The following is a 23,013-nucleotide window of genomic DNA, read 5'->3' as shown; positions in this document are numbered from 1 at the left end:
CTTTTCAATGATAATGAAATATTATCATTCTTATTCGATGAAAATATCATCGCACTTAGTTGCCTCTATCATTAGGTCAAGGTAGATTAGGTTTATTTTTTCCTAGGTCAAGGTAGATTAGGTTTATTTTTCTCTATCACTGACAATTCAATTTGATTTGATGAAACTTTTTTTACTTCAAATCATAATCGAATTAAAAAAATTTATTCTTTAAATTTTAAAATTCAAATTGAACGGTTTTATTATAATACGAGTTAATAATCATTAGTTTGGTTCCATTCGATTTTATAATTTTGGACTTCTCTATATGTATATAAACAAATTAATAAAATGAAAAGGTAAATTTTGATATACACACACACACACACACACGATCCTATGTATTATGCATATTGAGTTATATACCAAACAAGTGGATTATACAATATATATTTATATGTTTATTACTAACAAATCAGAATCGAATTAAAATTTCTGATTTTTTAAATTTTAAAATTGAAACTGAACCGTTCGATTATAGTACGAGTTAAATCGGTTCTAATGATTTTTTCTTTTTTTTTTTCACCCCTACTTATTTACCCAAGTTTTTTAACTTAAAATCGCACAGTGAAAAAAAAAAAAAAACCCTTAAAATCGCACACTTTATTTATTTTTATTTTTATTTTATTCAATAAAAAAACACACATACGGAGTCGCAAATGAGGTCCACTTTCATCTCAAAGCATTTCACAGTTTCAGACACACCAGTTTCATCAAAAAAGCACTTTCGTCGATGCTTCAATTCCGAAGAATGACAACGAAAGCGCAATTCAAACCCTAGAACATCATCAACATTTGATCCCAATCAGATTCAATCGAATTGCGCAAATTCCATCACCAGATCTCATTCATAGTATCTCCCTACACTGATCTGATCTCTTCTGATCTCGCGATCAGAAACCCTAGGATCAATGGCAGGGGCGGCCTCTGCTCTCTTCCTTCTTGACATCAAAGGCCGCGTTCTGGTGTGGCGCGACTACCGTGGCGATGTATCAGCTGTTCAGGCCGAGAAATTCTTCACCAAGCTCATCGAGAAAGAGGTTCGCTTTTTGTTTACTTGTCCGATAAATTATGGACCAAGTTTGGTTGATTTTGGTGATGTATATGAAATTTGACTTTGATTATGAGTTGCTTTCATTAATTTCGATCTCAGATCGGTTAATTGGATCAAATTTTTTGGTTGCTGAGAAAAATGAAGGAAAATAAGGCTGAGCTGTTACTTTTTGTTTCTAATAACACAAAAGTTCTAATCTTCTTGAGCCAAATCATTGAATTAGCTTAGTTGAGTGGAGTTCAAAACTTTGATATCTTCCGTACTTTATTCTTTATCGTTTAAATGGAACTACATCGAACTTGGTTTAGGCATTATGCATTTGAAACTTCATCTCTTATGAACTCTCTTACTATAGTTCATTTTGATCTGATTTCTTGGAAATTTGTTAAGCTGAACGCTGATTTTTCATGGTTTGTTTCTGGTCCTTTGATGTGCTTCAGGGTGATCCGGAGACTCAAGATCCAGTTGTGTATGATAATGGTGTTACCTATATGTTTATACAGCACAACAATGTTTATCTGATGACGGCATCTAGGCAGAACTGCAATGCTGCTAGTCTTATCCTCTTTCTACACCGTGTAGTTGAAGTAAGCACTTTTGTTAACTCTAGCTTTTGTTATAATATGGATTTTGATTGACATAAAGTCAGTGTCTCAAAATAATTATGTTATAATTGCAGTCGTTCATTGTGAGCCACTTTTTGTTGGCAGGTCTTTAAGCATTATTTTGAAGAGCTAGAAGAGGAGTCTCTTAGAGATAATTTTGTTGTAGTGGTAAGATTATGTTTCAACCTCGTTATTATTTTTTAAATAAAAAGTTTGCTATATAATGAAATGGGTTATTAACCAACATTTGGATGCAATCACACTGATGGTTTAGCCTTTTGCAGTATGAACTACTTGATGAAATGATGGACTTTGGTTACCCTCAGTATACTGAAGCCAAGATTCTAAGTGAATTCATCAAGACCGATGCTTACAGGATGGAGGTTGCACAGAGGCCTCCCATGGCCGTAACAAATGCAGTATCCTGGCGCAGTGAAGGGATACGTTATAAAAAGAATGAGGTAGGTTCTTTCCTGTATGAGTAATTTACATTTTTTTCAAGCCATTAAGCTACAAAGATTTTGTCTTGTTTGTAGGTATTTTTGGATGTTGTGGAGAGTGTTAATATACTAGTCAACAGCAACGGGCAGATAATTAGGTCAGACGTTGTTGGGGCATTAAAGATGCGGACATATTTGAGGTATGTTGTCTGCCATGTGTGTTATAAGTATTCAAATTTATTCTGTTGTTGTATCTGGCAAAATTTCATCACTATGTTTGTTTGGTTATATATTCTAAAACATGTATTTCCCACACCAATTTTGGGCCTATGGTTTTAAATCTACACCACATGGACTTGTTTTGTAAAAGCCTACGATGGTATAGAAGTGTACATCATAGTGAATTTGCCTCATAAGATCAGGACCAATGACAATGAAAGAAGCGGTAGAAGGGTTGTTAGAGTGCTGGTTCTGAAAATTCTTCCAGTTAGGAGTCTAGGACCCTGGTAATATGTATATCTGAATAATAAATGTCATGGTAACTGTTAGTTTTCAGCACTTTGTTTCATGGTGGAATTCGAGATGAATCTTTGGAAGATTTAACACAGTTGCGAAGAAAACTCATACTAGTTTTTATATTTATGAGGGCAGCATTTGTAAACTAAGAGTAATGCCAAGTATATGGTAATTTGATGGGTGTAGGTTATAGAAAGCTTGCATTATAGTGTTCTAAACCATAGAAGAATGATTGCAGGCTTTGGGAATGTGAAATGGTTGGGATTTACCCTTTTCCTACTCTTCTTTTTTGTTGGTAAATAGCAAGCATATTAAAAGGAATTACTTTGTTAGGTGACTAGTATTTTTAGAATTTAGGTTATTGGAAATTGCAAATGACAACTAATTATAGTGCTTGGTCGCTGAAAGTTCAGGGAGAAAGTAGCTGGACAACAATGCTTTCTGGGTGAATTGCATAGTTATATATAGACGTCTAGGTTTTCTTACCTCTGATTGGATTTGGACATTATATTTCAAAGCATTAGGACTTTGACTAGTAAAATCTGACTTTCTAGAGTTCACATATAAGAACTCAATACCATAACTTAACTAAAAATATGACCCTTAGGGTAACTATTAACTGTCTCATGTCTAACAAGTCTAGAAACTACCAAAATTCTCAAATATAAAACATGTATAAAATTGAACTAACAACAAATTATCCTAAAGAAATTGAAAAATAAGACTTGTCTCAGAACTTAGTTATGCAAGTTCAAAGTGGGCCCCACATCATCCAACACATGCATTGAAACTTCTCATTAATGTCACTAATCTCCATCATTGGGTTTCATAGTTTGAAATTTCCAACCTTGATTTTATTTTGCACTATGCTCATTACCTGTTTATACCAACTATAGGATTACTCGTATTGCCTGGTCCTGGTGTAGTGGCATGCTGTGAAAGTGGGTTCTGCCCTCTCATATGATGAACTGTTAGGCTAGCTAGATTGGGCCAATGGTGATGGTGGTTCACTAAATTGAGTTTATTTTGAAATTTCCAATCTTGATTTTATATTACACTATGGTCAATTACTTGTTTATACCAACTATAGGATTGCTCGTATTGCCTGGTCCTAGTGTAGTGGCATGCCCAGAAAGTGGGTTCCGTCCTCTCATATGATGAACCGTTAGGCTAGCTAGATTGGGCCTGACAAATGCCAGAAGCACAAGATCAACCACTCCGGCCATTAATGTTAATCATATATGCCAATGTGTTGTCCAAAACTCCTTTGCTACTGTTTGGTAATGCTAAACTTTCCATAATACTAACTCTAGCGATATGCTTAGGGACAGGGTTTTGGCCACATAGACCCACAGAGATGAGGGCTACAAATGAACCAAGTATTTCAATGTCTTGGCTCTACTTAACTGACCATTTTCCAAGCTGAATCTATCTCAAACTAATCCTGAGCTCATCAATCTAAGCTATGTTGGAACAAACCAAATTTTGAAAAAAGAACAATAAATAAATCAGTGAGAGAACAATCTTCATTTGAAACTGAGAGCAAGAGAAATGAGAGTAACAATTTTGATCCAAATTTGGGGCAAACAATCAGATAAAGATCACTAAAAGTGATCCAAATGATGATAATTCATGGAAATTACAGATTCACCAATAGCACACAAAGAAATTGATTTTAGTGGCATATAATAGATATTGCACAGAGAGCCAGTTGCAAAGAAACTGACTTTCTGGAAAATTAATCTGCTTTTGTCTATTAAAATTTCCAACTTAAGGAAAGAGTAAAACTGCCAATTTTGTTTATGTTTGCAATGGGAGTGTGTGAATGCACATGCTTGTTTTTTCCTTCATTGTTATAAGGTTGCATTTTCTTATGCTTATGATATTGTGTCCATATCCATATCCTATCAGCTACCCAACAGACTGAACATTTCGAAACACATGTGATTGTACATCAATCTTTGCAGTAAGTAGGGCAGAACTATGTTTCAATTTCGAGTTTATTTTATTGTATTTTGGCGTGCGCGCACACACTCGCGCTTGATCTTGCCAATGACTTATGGTTACAATCTGCAAATTATATAAAGTGTTCATGATTCATATATTGCAGTGGTATGCCTGAGTGTAAGCTTGGGCTAAATGATAGAGTGTTATTGGAGGCGCAAGGACGATCAACAAAGGGAAAAGCCATTGATTTGGATGACATCAAGTTTCATCAGTGCGTAGCTTAAAAACTCTGGTTTAGTTGTATTCTGCTGCTGGTCATGATCTTTTTTTTTTTTTTTTTTTCTTTAAATTTTTTATTCTATTGTATTGTGAATTTATACTTCTGCTGCAAATGTCAAGCTAATATCCAGTTTTGATTTAGGTGTGTGCGTTTGGCCCGATTTGAAAATGATCGGACAATATCCTTTATACCTCCTGATGGTGCTTTTGATCTCATGACATATAGACTCAGTACTCAGGTTCACCTTGTTCTTTATCTTGTCTTATTTTATTCTAATCTTTTTAAGTTATATTACCAAATTGCTCCCTTACACCATTTATTGAGATTTATTATTTGCTTTCAGGTCAAACCTCTGATATGGGTAGAAGCTCAAGTTGAAAAGCATTCTAGAAGTCGTATGGAGATCATGGTAAAAGCCCGGAGCCAATTCAAGGAGCGTAGGTACAATTAATTCTTTCTTTACTGCTCAAATGCAACTCTTGCTGACCCTTGGAATATTGACAGGCTCTTGTTTAGAATATCTGAGTTAACTCATGATTTGATTTAATTTATAGCACTGCAACAAATGTTGAGATTGAGTTGCCTGTGCCATCTGATGCTACCAATCCTAATGTTCGGACATCAATGGGATCTGCTGCATATGCACCAGAAAATGATGCTTTGGTCTGGAAAATAAAATCTTTTCCGGGTGGTAAGGTATAAATAAGCTACAAATTGCTTTTGCACTCGAAACTATTATCTGTTATTATTCTGGTGTTAATGGCTATGAATTTGGGTGCGGCTTTTATATGCTCTTTCTGTGAGTTACAATTTGACTTTGATTTTGATTTCTGAATTGTTTAGGAATACATGTTGAGAGCAGAGTTTACTCTTCCTAGTATAATAGCTGAAGAAGCAGCTCCTGAGAGAAAAGCTCCTATACGTGTGAAGTTTGAGATACCATATTTTACTGTTTCAGGAATACAGGTGTGCCCTCTTGACACAATCCCTTTTTCTGTTGAATAGAACATTTTGATAATATTGTGTTGATATCTGCAGCTCTTCCGCAAGGCTTCATGCTGTTGGTGAAAAACATAATTTTGTGTTCTTTATATCTCTTTGTGCTTGTGTCTATGCATTTGCTGTATGTGTGTATATGACTATATGGTGAAGTCGGCTAATAGCTAAGAAGCACAGATATTAGTAAGGTTCAAAGGGCCATGCCCGAGTCAACTTCTTGGGCATTCCGGAGCACATGTTTGACACTCTTGGAGCATGTTTATAATCTAATTATAAATTATATACAAATGGCCTACACTTTAGTGAACCTTAGGCTCTGGACGTAAAATGTCTTTTTTGGAAAATATTTTCCTTTTTATTTTTATTTTTTTGGTGTTTGACAAAGGTTTACGTCGAGGTTGAGGTCGAGTCCATCAGGCGGGACATGTAAAATAACTTGTCGAAAATCGATGAATAAGTTATTTTTGTTATATTTTAATATTTTTTTTCTTCATAAATATTTTACGACAACCAAACACCAAAAAATAAAAAAATATTTTTTGAAAAGTATTTTACATCCAAACAAACAGAGCCTTAATGTACAAGACACTACTTCAGAATGAAAAAGAATAATAATTGTAAGGGGGAAAAAAAAATAATTTAAAGGTTACTCCTTCTGTCCCAATTTAGATGTCGCTTTTGGGGAGTAGGAATTTTTAAGGGGACATGTGGGACATGCCTTGTCTCCCTGGAAAGTTACTAATTTGCCCTTCTAAGTTTTGAATATTCAAGTTTGAAATCACTTATTAAAAAAAATATATATTCAAGTTTGAAATCTTAAATTCCAAGGACATATATATATTTTTTTGGGACAAAGGGAGTATATAAATTGAAAAAAGTATGGACCATATTATAGAAAGCTGAAATCTTTTATTCAAGAAGTGGACATGAGAATTGGATTAAACAGAGAAATCACTAAATTGTATGTACATACACATTGCATATACATTATACGTATCTATGTACATAGAAACACAAAAGTATATATTATGTTGTGTCCTTGTAGCTTTTTCTAAATCATGAAGATGATTATGATTATGCAATTTATAAGCTACATTGTCATCTAATTACAAATTATAAGATTTAATTGTTATCGAGTAATGTTGTCATATATATACTTCTTATATATAAGAAATCTATATTTGTTTGTTGTGTCCATGCCCTACTTTTTCAGATTTGTTCTGTACATTTCATGATGTATTGGTTTCCATGCTTCCTAGGCTAATAGGTCTCTTAGTAGTCTTTTTTTCCATTAAATAATAATAATAATAATAATAATAATAATAATTGAGGTATTCTTATTGTTGGCTGTTCTGATATATGATTTATTATACCATTGAAATGAAATACCTACATGTTAGGAGAGAAACAATTTTATCTTATTGTTGAAGGATTTAAATATATAAGTTACTCCCTCTCTAACAGTTTAAGCTTTTAGAGTAATGGTGGTTAACATCAGAGCAGGCAAGATCCTGTGTTAAAACCTCACCGTCACCTTCGCATTAGACCAAAAGAAGGCCACATGTGAGGGGGTGTTGAAGGATTTAAATATTTAAGTTACACCCTCTCTAACAGCTTAAGCTTTTAGAGTAGATGGTGGTTAACACTTATCATATCAGTGAAGTGTCAACTGATGAAAAATTCTTGGCCATCGTAATATTTTTTTTTTATAAGTAAATTCAATTAAGAAAAAAAGTTCAACAGGGGAACGCGTCCCACATACAGAAACAGATAAGAAACAAACAAGGGCCCTAAGGCGCCAGAGAAGATAGAAAATCGATCAAATCCTCGGGAAGACAACAAGATCTACCTTAGTCCCAAAAAGAAAGAAAGTAAATAACAGAAGACTTGAGAGCAGCAATTGAGGACTCCTCTTCTTCAAAGGCTCTTCTATTACGCTCCCTCCACAAACACCATCAAAGGCACAAAGGTGCCATCGTCCAATACCTTCTAGCATGAAGGCCCACGTAAACTCCTCCCCAAGTCTCCATCAAAATTCTCGTAGATCTAGGCATGATCCACGTAACCCCGAACAGTCCCAGCAAGAGGTTCCAACAATCCCTGACCACTGAACAATGCAAAAGGAGAGGATCCACCGACTTGTCAACTTGCTTACACATGAAACACTTATTAATAATGATGTGCTTTCTCCTCCTCAAATTATCCAGCGTCAAAATCTTCCCCCACACCGCGGTCCAAGTGAAAGAAGCCACTTTAAGCGGCACCTTGGATCTCCACACCGCCTTCCACGGAAACCTCCCCCCTGAGCCCGAAAGACAACCAAAAAAAGATCTCACACAAAACGCACCCCAAGAAGAGGGAATCCAAACCAAAACATCCTGACCTCCTCCCCGCACCTCCTGTCTGTACAAAAGCTCCATAAAACTGTAAACGTCAGCCAACTCCCAATCCTGCACTGATCTACAAAAATGAACATCCCAGGTCATCCTCCCGCAATCAAGCCAATAGCAGTCAGCAACCCAGGCATGCCTATCCGCAGCCTCGGAAAGACAGTAGCTAAAGTACGATCACCACGCCACAAATCCTCCCAGAATCGAATCTCCCTCCCTTCCTGAGCTCGAAATCTAATGTGCTTTGAAAACTCATTCCACCCTTTCCGGATATCTTTTCCGAACCCTCACCCCTCTAGGTATCGATACTAAAGCCGAGCACCACCCCCCAGCCTCCTCCCCAAAACGTCCTGAAAGAACTCTCCTCCATAACCTATACCTCTCCGGTCCAAACCTCCATAACCACTTCCCAAGAAGGGCCCTATTAAAGGGCACAAGTCTCCTAATCCCTAGACCTCCCGACTGAATAGGCCTATAGACCTGCTCCCACCAGACAAGATGATACTTAAATTCATCCCCAGAACCTCCCCACAAAAAATTCCTAGTATTCACATACACATTTTTTCATTCTATATTTCTTTTAATTCTAATGTATTTTTCTTTAATTTAGACAATAAGGAGAACAAGCATAAAATTTAAAAGACACGTTGCAAAATCTGAACTGAATCTCTTCTAGTAGTTTCCCACCCAAGAGGAAGGTGGGCCTTTTTTCATTTTGTGCAACCCAATCTGCATTCAAGTTGCCTCTTTGACCATCTAAAATAAACATCATGCACGACAGGGCTTTCCAGCTACTTAATGTATCTTAATTATTAGAACCAAATTGGATTTTTATATGATTTAACAAATCTAGAGCAGTTTAGTTATTTGATGTATTTGAAGGGCAAGTGATCTGGAGGTAGAAAGAAAGGTGGCTTATATTATTAGAACTGTATAGTTTGATGTTGCAGAGGAAAGTGGTATTGCAACAATTTTATGGAGGTTTCCTGTTTGAGGATGGTTTAAATGATGTCAATGGAATCTCTTCCCCTTGTGGACTTCAATGGTTCGTTTGGTTTGGTAGAAGTAGCAGTAAAGGAAAAGAAATGAAATAATTTAAACTTTTTAGGAGTTTGGTTGGATGGAAAATGAAAATATTCAGAAAAGTAGGTTCCTCCCAAGTTGATTTTCCCCAAAACCTTTCCAGTATAAAACGCAAGAAAATTTTAGTTTCTCGTAAAAGTTGTAGTTCTATATTTTAGTTTCTTGTTATACCCCTTATCTATTGGTGATTCTATATGTTTAACAGTACATAGACTTCTAATAGATTTGTACATGACAATAACTTAGAAGGCGCACTATTGGAAGGAAGTTAGTCACGTGACTTTATATTTTGGAAGTAAACACAAGAATTAAAAATTATAAATATTTTGGAAGTAAGCGTCTAAGATTAATTGTTAAAAATATTATGAAGTTTTCCTCAAATATTAACAATTTAAAAATTAATATAAATAATTATATTATTATTTTTAATAATCTATCAGTTTATTATTATTATTATTATTATTTTACTTAGAATAGATATAAACAATTGGGTAATAAATTTTATTTTTTTAGTGTTCGACTTTATAAGGGTAGTTTTGGCAAGTACAATCATTTTCTTTTCACTTTCATGCTATTCAAACTAACGAGTAATATTTTTCCACATCTTTCTTGAAAACAACTCATGCAGACCAAATACATGCTGAAAACTTGATATTCCTGTTTTTTTTTTTTCACTTCATTTTCTTTTAATTTCACTTTCCATTATTTATTTGTGTCTAACCAAATGGACCCCTAGTGAATGGTTAGAAATGACATGTCATAAAGGGCCGTTACCCATTGTGGTGCTGGATAATCAAGGGTGCAGGAAGGGTGGACTAGATATAGACCTGAAAATGGCATGGATAACTCAGATTTCTTAGCTTGAAGTTAGTTTTGGTTATCAAATAATTCAAATTTGCATTATGTTTTGATTTGATAGAGATGAACCACATATGTGAGATGCAGGAAAGATAGGGAAGTTTCTGGCATCTTTTGGTTTCCTATAGTTAATTTGAAAGATGAAACCTTTATTTATGATACAATTACGATTGAATGATGATCCTCTGTTCTTTGTGTATCGTTGCGATGCTTTATAAAAGCTTAATTGACATTTAGTCTGGTAGATCTCACGAGTTTCCCAATGAAAATGTGTGAAAACCATGTTGAGCTGGGAGTATATAAACAGTAGGATCCTGGATGCTACCAACCAGACCCTCCGAGTCAGTCAACATGGTCAGATGGCAGCACAGCAGCCATATGAGAACATTTGGTACTTGCAAAGGTCATTAGTACTCTTGGGCTTCGTTGCTCGTTAAATTAACAGATATGTTTGTGGATCCAAGAATGTTTCAAGTGGGATCGGTTATTTACGGGACTTGTATAACATCATTCTACGTTTTGTCTTTTTGTTTGAAGTTGGATAGGGTAATTGAAATAGTCTATTGGAACTAGTTTGATGCAGAAAGCTATTTGAAAGTTGTTTTGCCAATAGTATAAACTATAATATAATAGATGCCATTTACCGAATGTCATTTTATTTGAAGTTGACTTCATTTTCTTTTAAGTCAATTGAGGAAACTGCTTCGTTATAATGAATATGGGATTCTGCATTTTATTTTCTGGTTACGTAGTTTGTTTCTGAATGTGACCACCATGATGAGACATATATATAATTCTTGATTTGGGGGGTTTTGTAGGTTCGTTACCTCAAGATCATTGAGAAAAGCGGCTACCAGGCTCTTCCTTGGGTGAGATACATAACAATGGCTGGAGAGTATGAATTAAGACTTATGTGAAGCCGTTTCAATCTGTTTGTGTTTCAAATCAGAGCAAGGTCATTTACAGGCTCAGATCATTTAGAGCTTCCATTGTGGATTAAAAACGAGGAGCCTCGTGGGGCGTCAGTTGTACCTATCCAGACAAATGGTTTTTTGAGCAAAATCTCTCTCTGCTCCTTTTTTGTTCTTCAACATGATATTGTTATATTAGACAGTGCTTTGTAAGAGCCAATGTTTACTCACAAAGTTTATATGTTGATTTCTTTTGAAAATTAAGACTATATATTGTGAATCGAATGTTTGCTTGTAATCTTGTATTTGAAATATTCCACTTTAATGGTTGATGATTTTATTTTTGATTAAAGGCAATACCCTAGGTACTTGTTCGCACCACAGTAGCACATAAGCTTTTAGAAATGCCCTAAAAATGGAAATGAAACTGATGGAAAGAAAGCTGGTAATGCCCAAGATATTCAAAAACTTGGTAAAGTGACGTGAAAATAAACAATGATTTGAATCGAAGTGTATAATGTTGGAATGGTCGACACAATTATGTGTTGTGATATTGGGTGAAAAAATGTATACATATTTTTCATTTCATAATGCGTGAAAAATTTAATTATAAAATTAGTAGATGGTTCTGAATTATTAGAAGGTTCTGAATCATTTGTCAATAGGTAATCCCATCAAAATTTAGATTCATGTTTCTTTATAATATCTTTATTACTCTCGTGGGTCTAATCTTATATTCCGAAAATTCTAATCGAACTGGACCATGAAGAGTTAATGAAAATGGAAATCGATGCTAGTGTCAACGAAAACGGAAAACTGAGTTTCTGATGACATGAGCATGCTGCCTCGTCTACCGAGAGAGAATACAATGATGTTCCCTTCACTAAATCATTCTTGCCTCCACCTTGTCTTCAATAGCTCAATAAACATGGTGGACTTACCTAAATGGCTTGCCTCAATTGAGAAACTCACCACGGTGCAAAATCATCCCCAGTTTTCTCCATTTTGATTTTAAAATAAGTGGCTGTGAAAGTGTCACGTCAATTAATTATATTGACTAACTAATTTTTCACCACCATTCTTTAAGTTATATTTCATATATATATAAATTTTAAATATTAATTTCAAAATAGGGTATAAGTTATTTTAATAGAGAAGATGGGTCTTCCTTCCTCTCCTTGGTCTCTGATATTTTATTTTGAGATTGCTCGTCTTCCTCTCTCTACTTGATATCTATATTTTATATTGGGAGTTCCAGTGAAATTCATTTGATTATAGTCAAATTTGCTCCTTTTGTCGGAACAATTATTGGCTAATTCCAAATTCATGTTGTTTACTTGAGATAACAGTCAAATTTTTTTCACTTTGTTTAAAAATTGTCGGTTCATTGATTCATAATTCATGTGTTGGTGTTCCTCTCTCTATCTCTCGTGTTTGTTCTCGATTCTTCTTCTGTGCAATTAAGTACTCCAATTACTCTCTTTAGTAGGATTTTGTTGGGATTGTATGAAATAAACTACTTACTACTAGGGATTTTGTTGGGATTATATGTATAACATAACATGAAATAAACTACGTACCACTTAGTAAATTATAATTTGAACTAGTGTTTCTCTGATTATAATCAATAACTACCATCCACTAGGATTATGTTGGGATGTCACGTATAGCTTACATCGACTTAAATTACAAACTGTTTGGGATGTTAAACGTATACAAATAATTAAATAAAAAAATTATGCCAATCCTGAACATATTTGAAATTGCTCTGCAAATCTTTATATCTAAAGATTAAACCCAAACAAATTACTCATAAACTAAACAAATAAGGAAAATGATTCTTGCACCGAATAGTTGCAGTGAATTGCTAGACATACTATTTTAATTGATCAATTATGTAATAAATAAGGAAATGAAGCCCTCCACTTAGTTGTATTTGGTATAAATAGCCAATTAAAAATTATTTATTAGGCAATTCACTGGAAGTATTCAGTAACAGATGATTAATTTCCTTTTTTATCGTCCACTTATCTAAGATTATACCCAAACAATTTACCCATGAACCAAACAAATAAATAGATAATTAATTTCCTTTATTTTGGGTATCGTCCACTTATTTTTCTTCCTTATTAGTAATTATTTTTTTCTCTCTAACATTGATTTCTTCCAAAAAAAAGTATATGATTTGTTTGGAAATAAAATATAAAACTTGGAAATAATACTTAAATATAAAACTTGGAAATAATAATTGTTGGTCTCTGTGCTATGTTGTTTTGTTAATTTAATTTATGAAAACAAAGGAATGGAAATAAAGTTTTGATTTGTTTTGGAACAAATCAAAATATGTTTATTTTGGGAGAGAATAAAGTAAAGGGGACAGTATTTTCAATTTTAGATGGGTTGCTTACAAATTCAGAAGAGAGGGAGGAGGAAACAATTTCAGATGGGTTGCTGACAGATTAGGAAGAAATGGAAATAGAGCTTTGATTCGTTTTGGAAACAAATCAAAATATGTTTATTTTGGGAGAGAATAAAGTAAAGTGGACGGTATTTTCAATTTCACATGGGTTGCTAATAAATTCGGAAGAGAGGGAGGAGGAAACAATTTCAGATGGGTTGCTGACAAATTCGGAAGAGGGCTGACAAAACGTTCGTATTTATGTACATATATAAACAAACTTTATATAAATAAAATATAAAAATTTTACCACTCATTCACTCCACCGGAGGAACACCATACCACGAGAGAGTATCCTGATCCAACTCGTGTACCCAATTTCAGTCTCCAACGTGAAACATCTAATCTATGAGAAGCCAACAAGTTCTTACCATTGCTTTCAGTGCCCTTCTGTTTTTAAATACCAGTGAGAAGGGACTAAAGTTTCCGAATAAATCTGAGAAAAGTCACAGCATGGAGGGCTGCTAGAGCCGAAATGGCTGATTTGAACCAGTAAGATGATGGATGGACGAAAAGGAGAGCGTCTGACCCTTGTCAATGGCGCCACGCAGAGGCATTAGTTGCAGCATGCATGACGGTTTTTACTGTCTGATTCTTCGGTACTCGACAGTGCCACCAAGAGTTGAAAGGTTCGACAAAATGGAGGCCGGCAATGAAGCTGCAAGTAGGAATGCTGCGCACTGGTGGTGGCAGTGAATGTTGTGTAGCATACCGCATACTGTTTTCTTTAACCATTGAATATATTTTTTTTGCGACAAATACAAATTCTGCTATGGGATCATTTAGTAGAATTCGGAAAATTATGAAACTGAGTTGGAGAAAACATAAAAGGATGATTTTTTATATTCTTAACTAGAGTAATAATAATGTACCATATGAGTCTCACATGTGTAAAGCTAAACCTCCAGTATTTTTCAAAAAGCTACAAGCCTACAAACTAAACGAGTTCTTGTACCTCAGAAGTACAAAATGGAGAAGAAAAAAAAGAGAGAAAAATAGAATTAGAAAATTTACATTAGAATTAAAATCAAAACAAAAGAAGTACTAGGCAAAATAGCAGCTTTCCTTTTTTCACATTTCTCTTCCAGATATTATGCCCTTCAGTGGGAGCAAATGCATGCTTAATTATTGATGCACTTCATTTGGTACCGTTGGTGGAGTCTTTCTAAATACATGCTTTCTGCAGCGTTCAAAAATGCTGTCGTATATTAAATCAAATTGAACCCCAGCTCGCTCCCGGTTCACAATGAAAAGAATGTGATCAGCTTCCACAATTTTGTAATACCTGCACTCGACCATATAATTCACTTTCACGTCAACCTACAGAATCCTTAACAAGTAATCAGTGTCAAAGAATGCCCAAGCAAGGAAAGGAACAAAAACATATTGCTTCATATGATTTAAGGAAAACAACCTCAACAATAATTCAGCTTCAAATTATTTCAAATTTTGATTATTTTGTTTGTCCACTTCCATTACATGTTTTGAAATTCAAACATATTCTTAAATCACTGCCTGCAAGTCAATTGATTCGCTTATAGTTTCAATTGGTTGCTAAAATGGCCAAATATTTTAAACTTAATAGTAACTCCATGTTTTTGCAGTAGCAATGAAACATAATATTATTCAACGATCCTCAAGGGGAAAAGGGCGGTGGTTTAGGAATGGAGTGGATATAGCATGAAGTTGAAAATTTCAATCACAAACACTAGTTGAGATATCAAACATGTCAATACAATGAAAACTATGAATCAAATTTTATTTATTTAATTATTTTTTGTATAAACAAACTTAAGCCAGAGATGATACATTTCAAATTGGTATTTCAGAAGGCACCATTATATAGAAGAATTGGCAACATTGCAATGAAATTCCAGATCAGCATATGTACAAATTTCTTTCAAACAACACCATAGGTTTTGGCTTTAGCATAATAATTTTTTTTTTTTTTTTTTTGGTTAAATAAAAGGAAGTGAATGGAGGCTTTAATATAACTTTTGCTATAGGAAGACACAGACAAGAAACCATGATTCTGATATGTAGTCAAAATAAAGCGAACATAATTTCCTTACCACTAATTAAAAATTCTAACAGTAAGTTTGTTGAACATTTTATACCAAAATAATTAATTAAAATGATCAGATTTTGAATTGGCTAGAAGTGAATTAAAACCAGAATTCTCCAACTTCAAATTGATCAGAGACATTGAATGACCACCTTACTGATAATGATAATGATGGTAACAATTGTGATGATGCTGATGTTGATTCTAGTAATTAAGAGGTTCACATGACCAAAAGATTGAATTGTAACCATATGGTGCACAAATAAACATGTTCAATATCATAAATGCGACAGTGTTGGCAACCACAATAGATAAATGATGATAAGATGTGTAACAAACCAGATGCCTGGCTGCAAGGGCTGGCAATCAGAATCCTTCAGAACAAAATGATTTGGGTGTTCAAATGGAAGACGAGGATGTGTCATGGATATGGTGTTGAGTGCTCCATCATTGTCCTGCCAATCCTCATCCCTGCATATGTATTGACATGAATCATGATCCACGACATAAAATCCAACTCAAGATATTACATTTTGGCTTCAATATTAAATTCCAAAACAAGTAACAGTCATAACCAAATCCATTTAAAGAAATTGAAATTTAGAAATAGAGGATACTGCAAAATGGTTAGTAAATTCCCGAGAAATGTTGGAAATTTATTCAGGTTTTCAGAACATCAAAATTTTCAAATGACCAAAAGTGTAGGAGTAAAGGCACAAGAAGAGTTGCATCTTGATGGGCAGATAAGTTATTGAATAGCCAAGGAGAACCCACCTGTAACCTTTGTAAGGGGGGGAAACATCAGGAGGATGACGCCATTGGCTCATCTGCAAGACTCTGACGAAAAGCAAAGGATGAATGCCAAAAATGCTAGAGGGAACTGTGACACCCATGATTTTCCTAGTCCGCTTTGTAGCATAGCTGAAGTAGTACGTGGTGGGGAATGTATTTAAATGGTAGTTGAGTCGGATGGACCCTTGAATCGTAAGATCCGGAAGGATCCAATCACCTGAAGCAAATGGACCTGTATTTCCCAACAGGCAATCAACAAGACCCCATACACCAATATTCTTCCACGACATGTTGAAGTGATCAAATCCAAAATTGTAATAGGCCTTTAGCCAGGGGATATCAAACCAATCATAAACTATTACTCCTATGCGGCACAACTGAAGCAGGCTAATGGATTTCATGGACCTTCCATCTTCTGGCCTGTAACATATTAAATTCACAGTGAGCAACTTAAAATTCATGAATAATCTTATATGGCCGACAATTTAATTAAGAAATGGAGAAAAATCCAGAAGAGAGATGTACTGACAAGCACAAGTTTGAAGTTTAACTTGCATATGTAACCAACAAAAAAGAATATTTACACAATACAACTTAAATTCAAGATTGTATTGACTAATCTTCTGTAAAAATTGTTCGAGGTGAATATTTGCTTTCTTTCTGATTGATCAAGCACTGAATTGATTTGATTGATTGACAAAGCATTTTACTTCTACATTTCATTAATACCATTCTAAAAATCAATTTATTCTCAATCAGAACTTACTGCATCCCATCTAGATAAGTCCTTGTTGTCCCATTGAATGCTCCGGACAACGACGTGATGCTTAATACCCAGTTTTCTGTAGTGTTCTCATACCCCTTGAAAGCCTAAAATAATTATACACGTATAATTAAACATATGGAGATCATATACTTCTGTGTAAATACATCATATCAAACTGTGACTAACCTTATCAGCCAGCATTTGCTGCAAAACCCGAACCACCTGTGCTCCAGCCGAATGCCCAACAAAGTGAAGAGGGTGATCCTCATCCCAGTCAGGGTAGTGCCCTGCATCCCAATTAGACCAAGCAAAGACAAGTTCATATAGCCTATTATTCATACAACTAAATCAAATGGAGAAAAAAAAAAAAAAAAAACAGGTTATCTTTGAACCTTGTTCATAAATTCTTCCAAACTGCGAATGCCCACAAGCTTTGCTGTGTTCTTCTCCGTAATCAACTTGCCCACCTTTCAAATAATAGAACAATTCACGAGCCCTGAAATATATAACCCCTTAAAGGTGCAAACACAGATAGAGAACAAGAACAATGAAATGGAAAGGAAAAGCCATAATTAAATCTCCATACCAGCATTTAAATTTCAATCACCCATTTACACGAGAGAAAAAAAATTACCAAAAAAATAAAATCAAAAACAAAAACTTCCAATCACCATTTACAGGAAAAAAAAAAAAAAAAAAAAAAAAAAAACCCCTTTCAATCACCCACCTATCATATATACTTGTTAAGGAGCCTAAATCAGGCACAAGAACCCTCTCATCTTTCTTCTCAGCGCCTGCGAAATAGGACAAGCCTCCTAATTTCTAAAAGCAGTAGAAAATCAAACCCATAGTCAAAAAAAGCTCTTTTACAGAAATCAATCCGAACAAATTTACATAATAAAAGATTAATCAAAACCCAAATCATAAAATTTTGTATACATTCACATACCCCTTTGCCAAAACCGAAAATTCCGTGAACTAACACAATCGGGGGCAAATCATTACCGCTGATTGACCCTTTGGACTCCTCTTTGACCCCAAAATTCACGTTTGGCTTAGAAAGAAAATCATTTAAAGCCTGAGATAGATCACCAGCCACAGCTGTGCTGAATATGTAAAACCCATAAAGCAAATGAACCACAGAGCTCACAAATAGCTCTGAAAATTGCAGAGCGGCTACCCAAAACCTAATCATTTCAAAGCCAGAAGAAGAATATATCTGTATCTCTGTGTCTATATATATATATATATATTTCAGAGCAGAGCCTTCTTCAGAAATATATGAAAGAAGGCTCTTGTGCACCAACTTCAATCAATCGTCTACAAGAATCAAAGCCCTGATCAAACCCTTCTGTAATGTATACAGAAGGGTAAGATCCTTCAGACCCTCTTTCGTTTTTTGTTGGGGGTTTTGTTTGCTTTTTCAAACTTTGAAAATGGTAACTTTCCCCAAAAAGAGAAAAATAAAAACCTTTGAAAATGGTTTCTCTCACAATTTTCTCATTTTCTACCTCACAAAACTATGCGACCCAACCAATCATCATCATACCCTTGCTGTTCATTCATTCATTTTTCGTTTTTGTAGAGGCTCCCCCAGAAAAAAAGGTCGAAGTGGGTTTGTACCACGTGTCCTAGTTTTAACCGCTCCCACAAGTTGTAGTATAAACCCTATATGGGCCTACAAGGACAGATGGTTGGTGTTTGGTGGCCCTATAGAATCCAAAATTGCGTTACTTTTAGTGACCCAAAATAGTAGGGGTAGGGGTTGGTAATTAAAAGATACAGGGATTTTTAAGCGTTTGGGTAAAGCTTGAATTTTGTTGAGTTTCTAGGCGTTTCTTTCCAAGAAGAATGTGCTGGATCAAAGCTGGAAAGTTGGTTCCCTATCAAACCAACCTCCAACGCCCCCACCCTTATCCATATCACCGTGTTCTTATAAATTCCTATATTAAATGTTCTATTGTGGTCACGCGCCTCGAAGGGCATTGTGTTCGGTATTGATTGAATTGGGTGCAAATGTTGTTTTGAAATGGACAAGTGCTCGTCTCATTTTGACTAGAGAACGACAAGCTTTTGAGTATCTTAAAATGTAGCTTTTAATGTGTACAAATTTAGTTGAAGCTAGTTTTGGAGTCCATTAATTTTGTGAAGTTGAGTTTTTACTATCCGTTATTCAGTATGATTATTAAGATCGAGGCTCATTTTCGTAAAAATAATTTTGAATAACATTATAAATTAATCGAATTATTCAAAAAGAACACGAGTTCTGCTCGTTTAAAGTTTTGTTTGAACTTGGTCGTTAAACAAATGAGGGATGCTAAGTTTGATTTATTGACTCATTTAGTAAATAAGTTGATCCTGAATACTAGTAGCGGGCTTGACTCCAATAAGCTCGTGAACATAAGATTGTGTAGACTCGTATATGTTTATGAACGTAGACTCATGAAAACGTTAATAATTATAAGGTTGTATAGGTTCATTAAAACAAAGATTTGTAGGGTTGTATAGGTTCATTAACATATACTGGTGTAGACTCATCTTCGTTAAATTCCTTTTGAGCTTGTGAATTGTACTCAAACTTGAATCTTTACCAATTGATGTGAGATTAGTTCAACTGTCCAACAATTCCCCTCGAATGAGGCTCTCCAATGAATTTACATCACTAAGTGATTTTGAGTCTACATGCAGTTCTTTAGAACCGGACTTTAATACCAATTATTGGGTTGGAGGTATCCAATACAAAAGGTTAACCCATTAGATGGAGTGATCTTTGTCTCATATAATTCCCAGATTCTTTCTTTACCAATTGATGTGGGGCTTGTACCATCCAACAGTTCTCTCCTTTTCCTTCTCCCAAAATAAATTTCCACCATTCCATTTTGAATTTACCAAAATAAATTCCATTTTAAAAGTAAAAGTATAATTTTTTATGAGATGCAAATATTCACACTCCACTTTTTTACGATTGTACTGCACTCTTATAGGAAATGACACTTCTATCTCTAATTTTATAAATAAATAATCATTTTTTCTCAAATATCACAATTGCCCTTTCAATTAAGGAAAGATATCTTCTTCTTCATCTCCCTACCGAATTAACTTAACTTTTTAGGTCACTTCCAGCCTCTTCTTTCTTAGGTCACTTCCAACCCCTTCTTTCTGTACTATTTATTAAATATCTTTTATATCTCCTCGGGTTTTAATATTGATCTTCGTATGTAACAATAGAAGATCTCACATATAAAGAAATTGTTGAGTTGATCTGGTTAGCACAAGAAACATGTAAGGGCTATCAAAACTTCATGAGCCATTCAATTCCATCGATATAAATGGTGATGGTAATTTTTCTTTTGGTATTGTTGTGCTTTGAGTTTAAGTTGAATTTTGGAATCTCTTAAAAGCATGAATTTTGTGCAAAAAACGAAAAAAAAAAAAAAAAAAAAAGAAAGAAAAAGAAAAAGAAAAAAAAAATGTATCCTTATTTTTTGTCTCCACTTCTCTTAAATTCAATTGAAATATAATTCTAAATTTAATTCTGTCAAAACTTACAGCTATAAAACTCACCTTCCAAATATCTTCTTATTTTTCTTTTTTCTTTTCCTTGGTATAATTCATATATATATTTTTTAAGATTAACAATATATAATATTAATTGAATACATAGAAGAGAAAAAAAAAAAAAAACAAAAAACAAAAGCAAAAACAAAAACATTCACTGTAATAGAGTTCTTCAAGAAACGTATTTTATAGAAAGAAGAATTTTCAACAAAAACGATACCATATAGAGGAATAAGTGATATAGAACGAAAAATGATTTTGTCTAAAATTAGTTAGTGCATTTAATATGTTATGTATGATTTGGGAGGACAATTGGTTTATTGTCATGTTAAATTAAAAGGTAATAAAAAAAAAAAAAGTTTATAGTGCAAAAAGAAGTTATAGTATAATAAAATAAGAGAAGAAGCATTAAAAATAATTAGGGAATTCTTTGTCATTCACTTTAGTGGAGTGTTAATATCGCCTCATTTTTTTATATCATTATTTTTTTAAATTTTTTATATTGAACTTATTAAAACTAAATCATCACATCATGTGGACCTATTATAGATAAATTTGATAATTAAATTACTACCAAAATAATAAAAAATATCTTAATAAAAAGTAATGCCAAGGACACTCGCTGTAGCGCCATTAACAGTTATAAAACCAATCATAAAAGCTCATTGATCTTATCTTTCTTATTTATTTGGACATTAAAAATGGTGATTTTTTACGGATAAAATTACCCTTTCAATATTTAAATCTTTCATGGACATTAAGAACTAATCTGGAATTATTTTTTTCCCAATTGGGTTTACTTTCACAAGTGCTTATGAAAAGCAGATAGATTCTATATATACAAACAGGTTTTAATTATCATAGGTTTCAGTTGAAGTAAAATTATGAATTGAGTTTTAGTTGTAGTAAAATTATGAATTGAGTACTATTTTGTGAGAGAGAGAGATGGGAATAGATTTGTCAAAAACTAAAAATAAAAATAAATTGAAAAGGTATGCTGGTGGTGATGTGATTGTACTGTTGTAGTAAAGAATACATAAAGTAATTTATATATATACACACTCATTGTAATTTATTACAAAAGTTGACATATACAAATATGTGTACCGATTTGTTGTAATAAATTATTTAATTAAATATTTTTAATTATTTATTTATACACAATACATTTAAGTGGATAGTTCCACTTCTTTATTTATGTATAAATAAATCAATTAAAATAAATAAGTCTGAGCAATTTACTACAACAAATGATATAAATAAAGAAGTAAGCCCACCACTTATATGTATGGTACATATATAATCAATCGAAAACATTCGATTAAGTAATTTACTATAACAAATCAATACAAATATAATCTCTCTCTCTGTATATATAAACACAAACACACACGTTCACAAGCAGGAGAGAGACCAAATTTGTTAAAATGTTACTATTTTTAATATCCAAGTAAAAAGGAAGGATACAATTAATGAACTTTTCTGAATTTTCTTTTCAATTCATATCCAGTTAATCCGATCAGATTCGGATGGATTTCGGATTCATTGACGGATCGGAGTATCTCATGTAAATAAGGCGGCGCATTGGTTTAGTGGAGTGAGCACGTTATTTACACGCGGTATGAAGAGTAACGGGGCTGCCATAATTGGCATCAAAATGGTCGTGAATCCCTAATGTGCAGCACATGGGGTGTACCGTGTCGGCTGCATTTTTTAAACTACAATTCCGTTTTTAGCGTGCTTTTTCGACTTAAAATATTAGTGGTTGTTCAAATCATTTGACCACTTTTCTATTCTAATATAACTGGTAGCTTAACTCCATGGTAATACACCCCCCACATCAACCATTAGCCGCGGTCCAACATTTGATGCTTGTACGCCGAAAAAATTACTATAAAAAACTAAAATTTACACACACATTTTGATAAATACATATAACTACGAAAATAGCATTATTTTCTTAAAATTAAGAAATAAAAGAATCCATAATTAGGGTGCAGTTATCAAAAAGGAGGAATGCAGACCCTGTTATAAAAAATAAACTGAACAAACAAATTCAATGAGAAATAATTAATGAATATTGATGAGACGTGGACTCCCAAAAAAATAAAAAATAAAATATTTCAATTTAACTAAGGATAAGTGTAAAAAAACACCTCTTAAATATACCTTTTATTATATTTTTACTCTTTATTTTAAAAAGTTACAAAAAACACTTTTATTATTTTTAATTTGTGCCAAAACAACTCTCA

General features: G+C 33.8%; 2 protein-coding genes across 2 annotated transcripts; one reads left to right on the top strand and one right to left on the bottom strand.

Annotated features, from left to right (window-relative positions):
- Window positions 1-681: 681 nt before the first annotated feature.
- Window positions 682-11,474, top strand: LOC132303104 (AP-1 complex subunit mu-2). Its single transcript, XM_059800191.1, has 11 exons — window positions 682-1,079; window positions 1,534-1,680; window positions 1,804-1,866; window positions 1,983-2,159; window positions 2,235-2,338; window positions 4,765-4,872; window positions 5,023-5,119; window positions 5,225-5,322; window positions 5,436-5,577; window positions 5,725-5,847; window positions 11,030-11,474. Exons 1-11 carry the CDS (start codon window positions 951-953, stop codon window positions 11,126-11,128), a joined length of 1,287 nt encoding a protein of 428 aa, XP_059656174.1. The 5' UTR covers window positions 682-950; the 3' UTR covers window positions 11,129-11,474.
- Window positions 11,475-14,393: 2,919 nt separating this feature from the next.
- Window positions 14,394-18,790, bottom strand: LOC132303103 (uncharacterized). Its single transcript, XM_059800190.1, has 8 exons — window positions 18,153-18,790; window positions 17,931-18,025; window positions 17,596-17,699; window positions 17,390-17,490; window positions 17,204-17,307; window positions 16,420-16,857; window positions 15,985-16,116; window positions 14,394-14,865 (listed from the first exon to the last, which is right to left on the bottom strand). The coding sequence occupies exons 1-8, from the start codon at window positions 18,396-18,398 to the stop codon at window positions 14,706-14,708; spliced, it is 1,380 nt and encodes a 459-aa protein (XP_059656173.1). The 5' UTR covers window positions 18,399-18,790; the 3' UTR covers window positions 14,394-14,705.
- Window positions 18,791-23,013: the final 4,223 nt, after the last annotated feature.

Source organism: Cornus florida, unplaced genomic scaffold (genome assembly GCF_030987335.1).
Source record: "Cornus florida cultivar Cherokee Brave unplaced genomic scaffold, ASM3098733v1 CherokeeBrave_3.0.0_Hap2_Chr04, whole genome shotgun sequence".
NCBI lineage: Eukaryota > Viridiplantae > Streptophyta > Magnoliopsida > Cornales > Cornaceae > Cornus > Cornus florida.
The sequence above is the reverse complement of the archived record's forward strand: the minus strand, read 5'-3'. Positions and strand labels throughout refer to the sequence as shown.

Coding starts and splice junctions, on each gene's coding strand:
- LOC132303103 (XM_059800190.1), bottom strand. CDS start 18,398: ATGATTAGGTTTTGGGTAGCCGCTCTGCAATTTTCAGAGCTATTTGTG. Junction 17,491..17,595: donor TGGAAGAATTTATGAACAAG/GTTCAAAGATAA, acceptor ATTGGGATGCAG/GGCACTACCCTGACTGGGAT. Junction 16,117..16,419: donor CCCCCTTACAAAGGTTACAG/GTGGGTTCTCCT, acceptor ATACATATGCAG/GGATGAGGATTGGCAGGACA.
- LOC132303104 (XM_059800191.1), top strand. CDS start 951: ATGGCAGGGGCGGCCTCTGCTCTCTTCCTTCTTGACATCAAAGGCCGC. Junction 5,120..5,224: donor CATATAGACTCAGTACTCAG/GTTCACCTTGTT, acceptor ATTTGCTTTCAG/GTCAAACCTCTGATATGGGT. Junction 5,848..11,029: donor TTACTGTTTCAGGAATACAG/GTGTGCCCTCTT, acceptor GGGGTTTTGTAG/GTTCGTTACCTCAAGATCAT.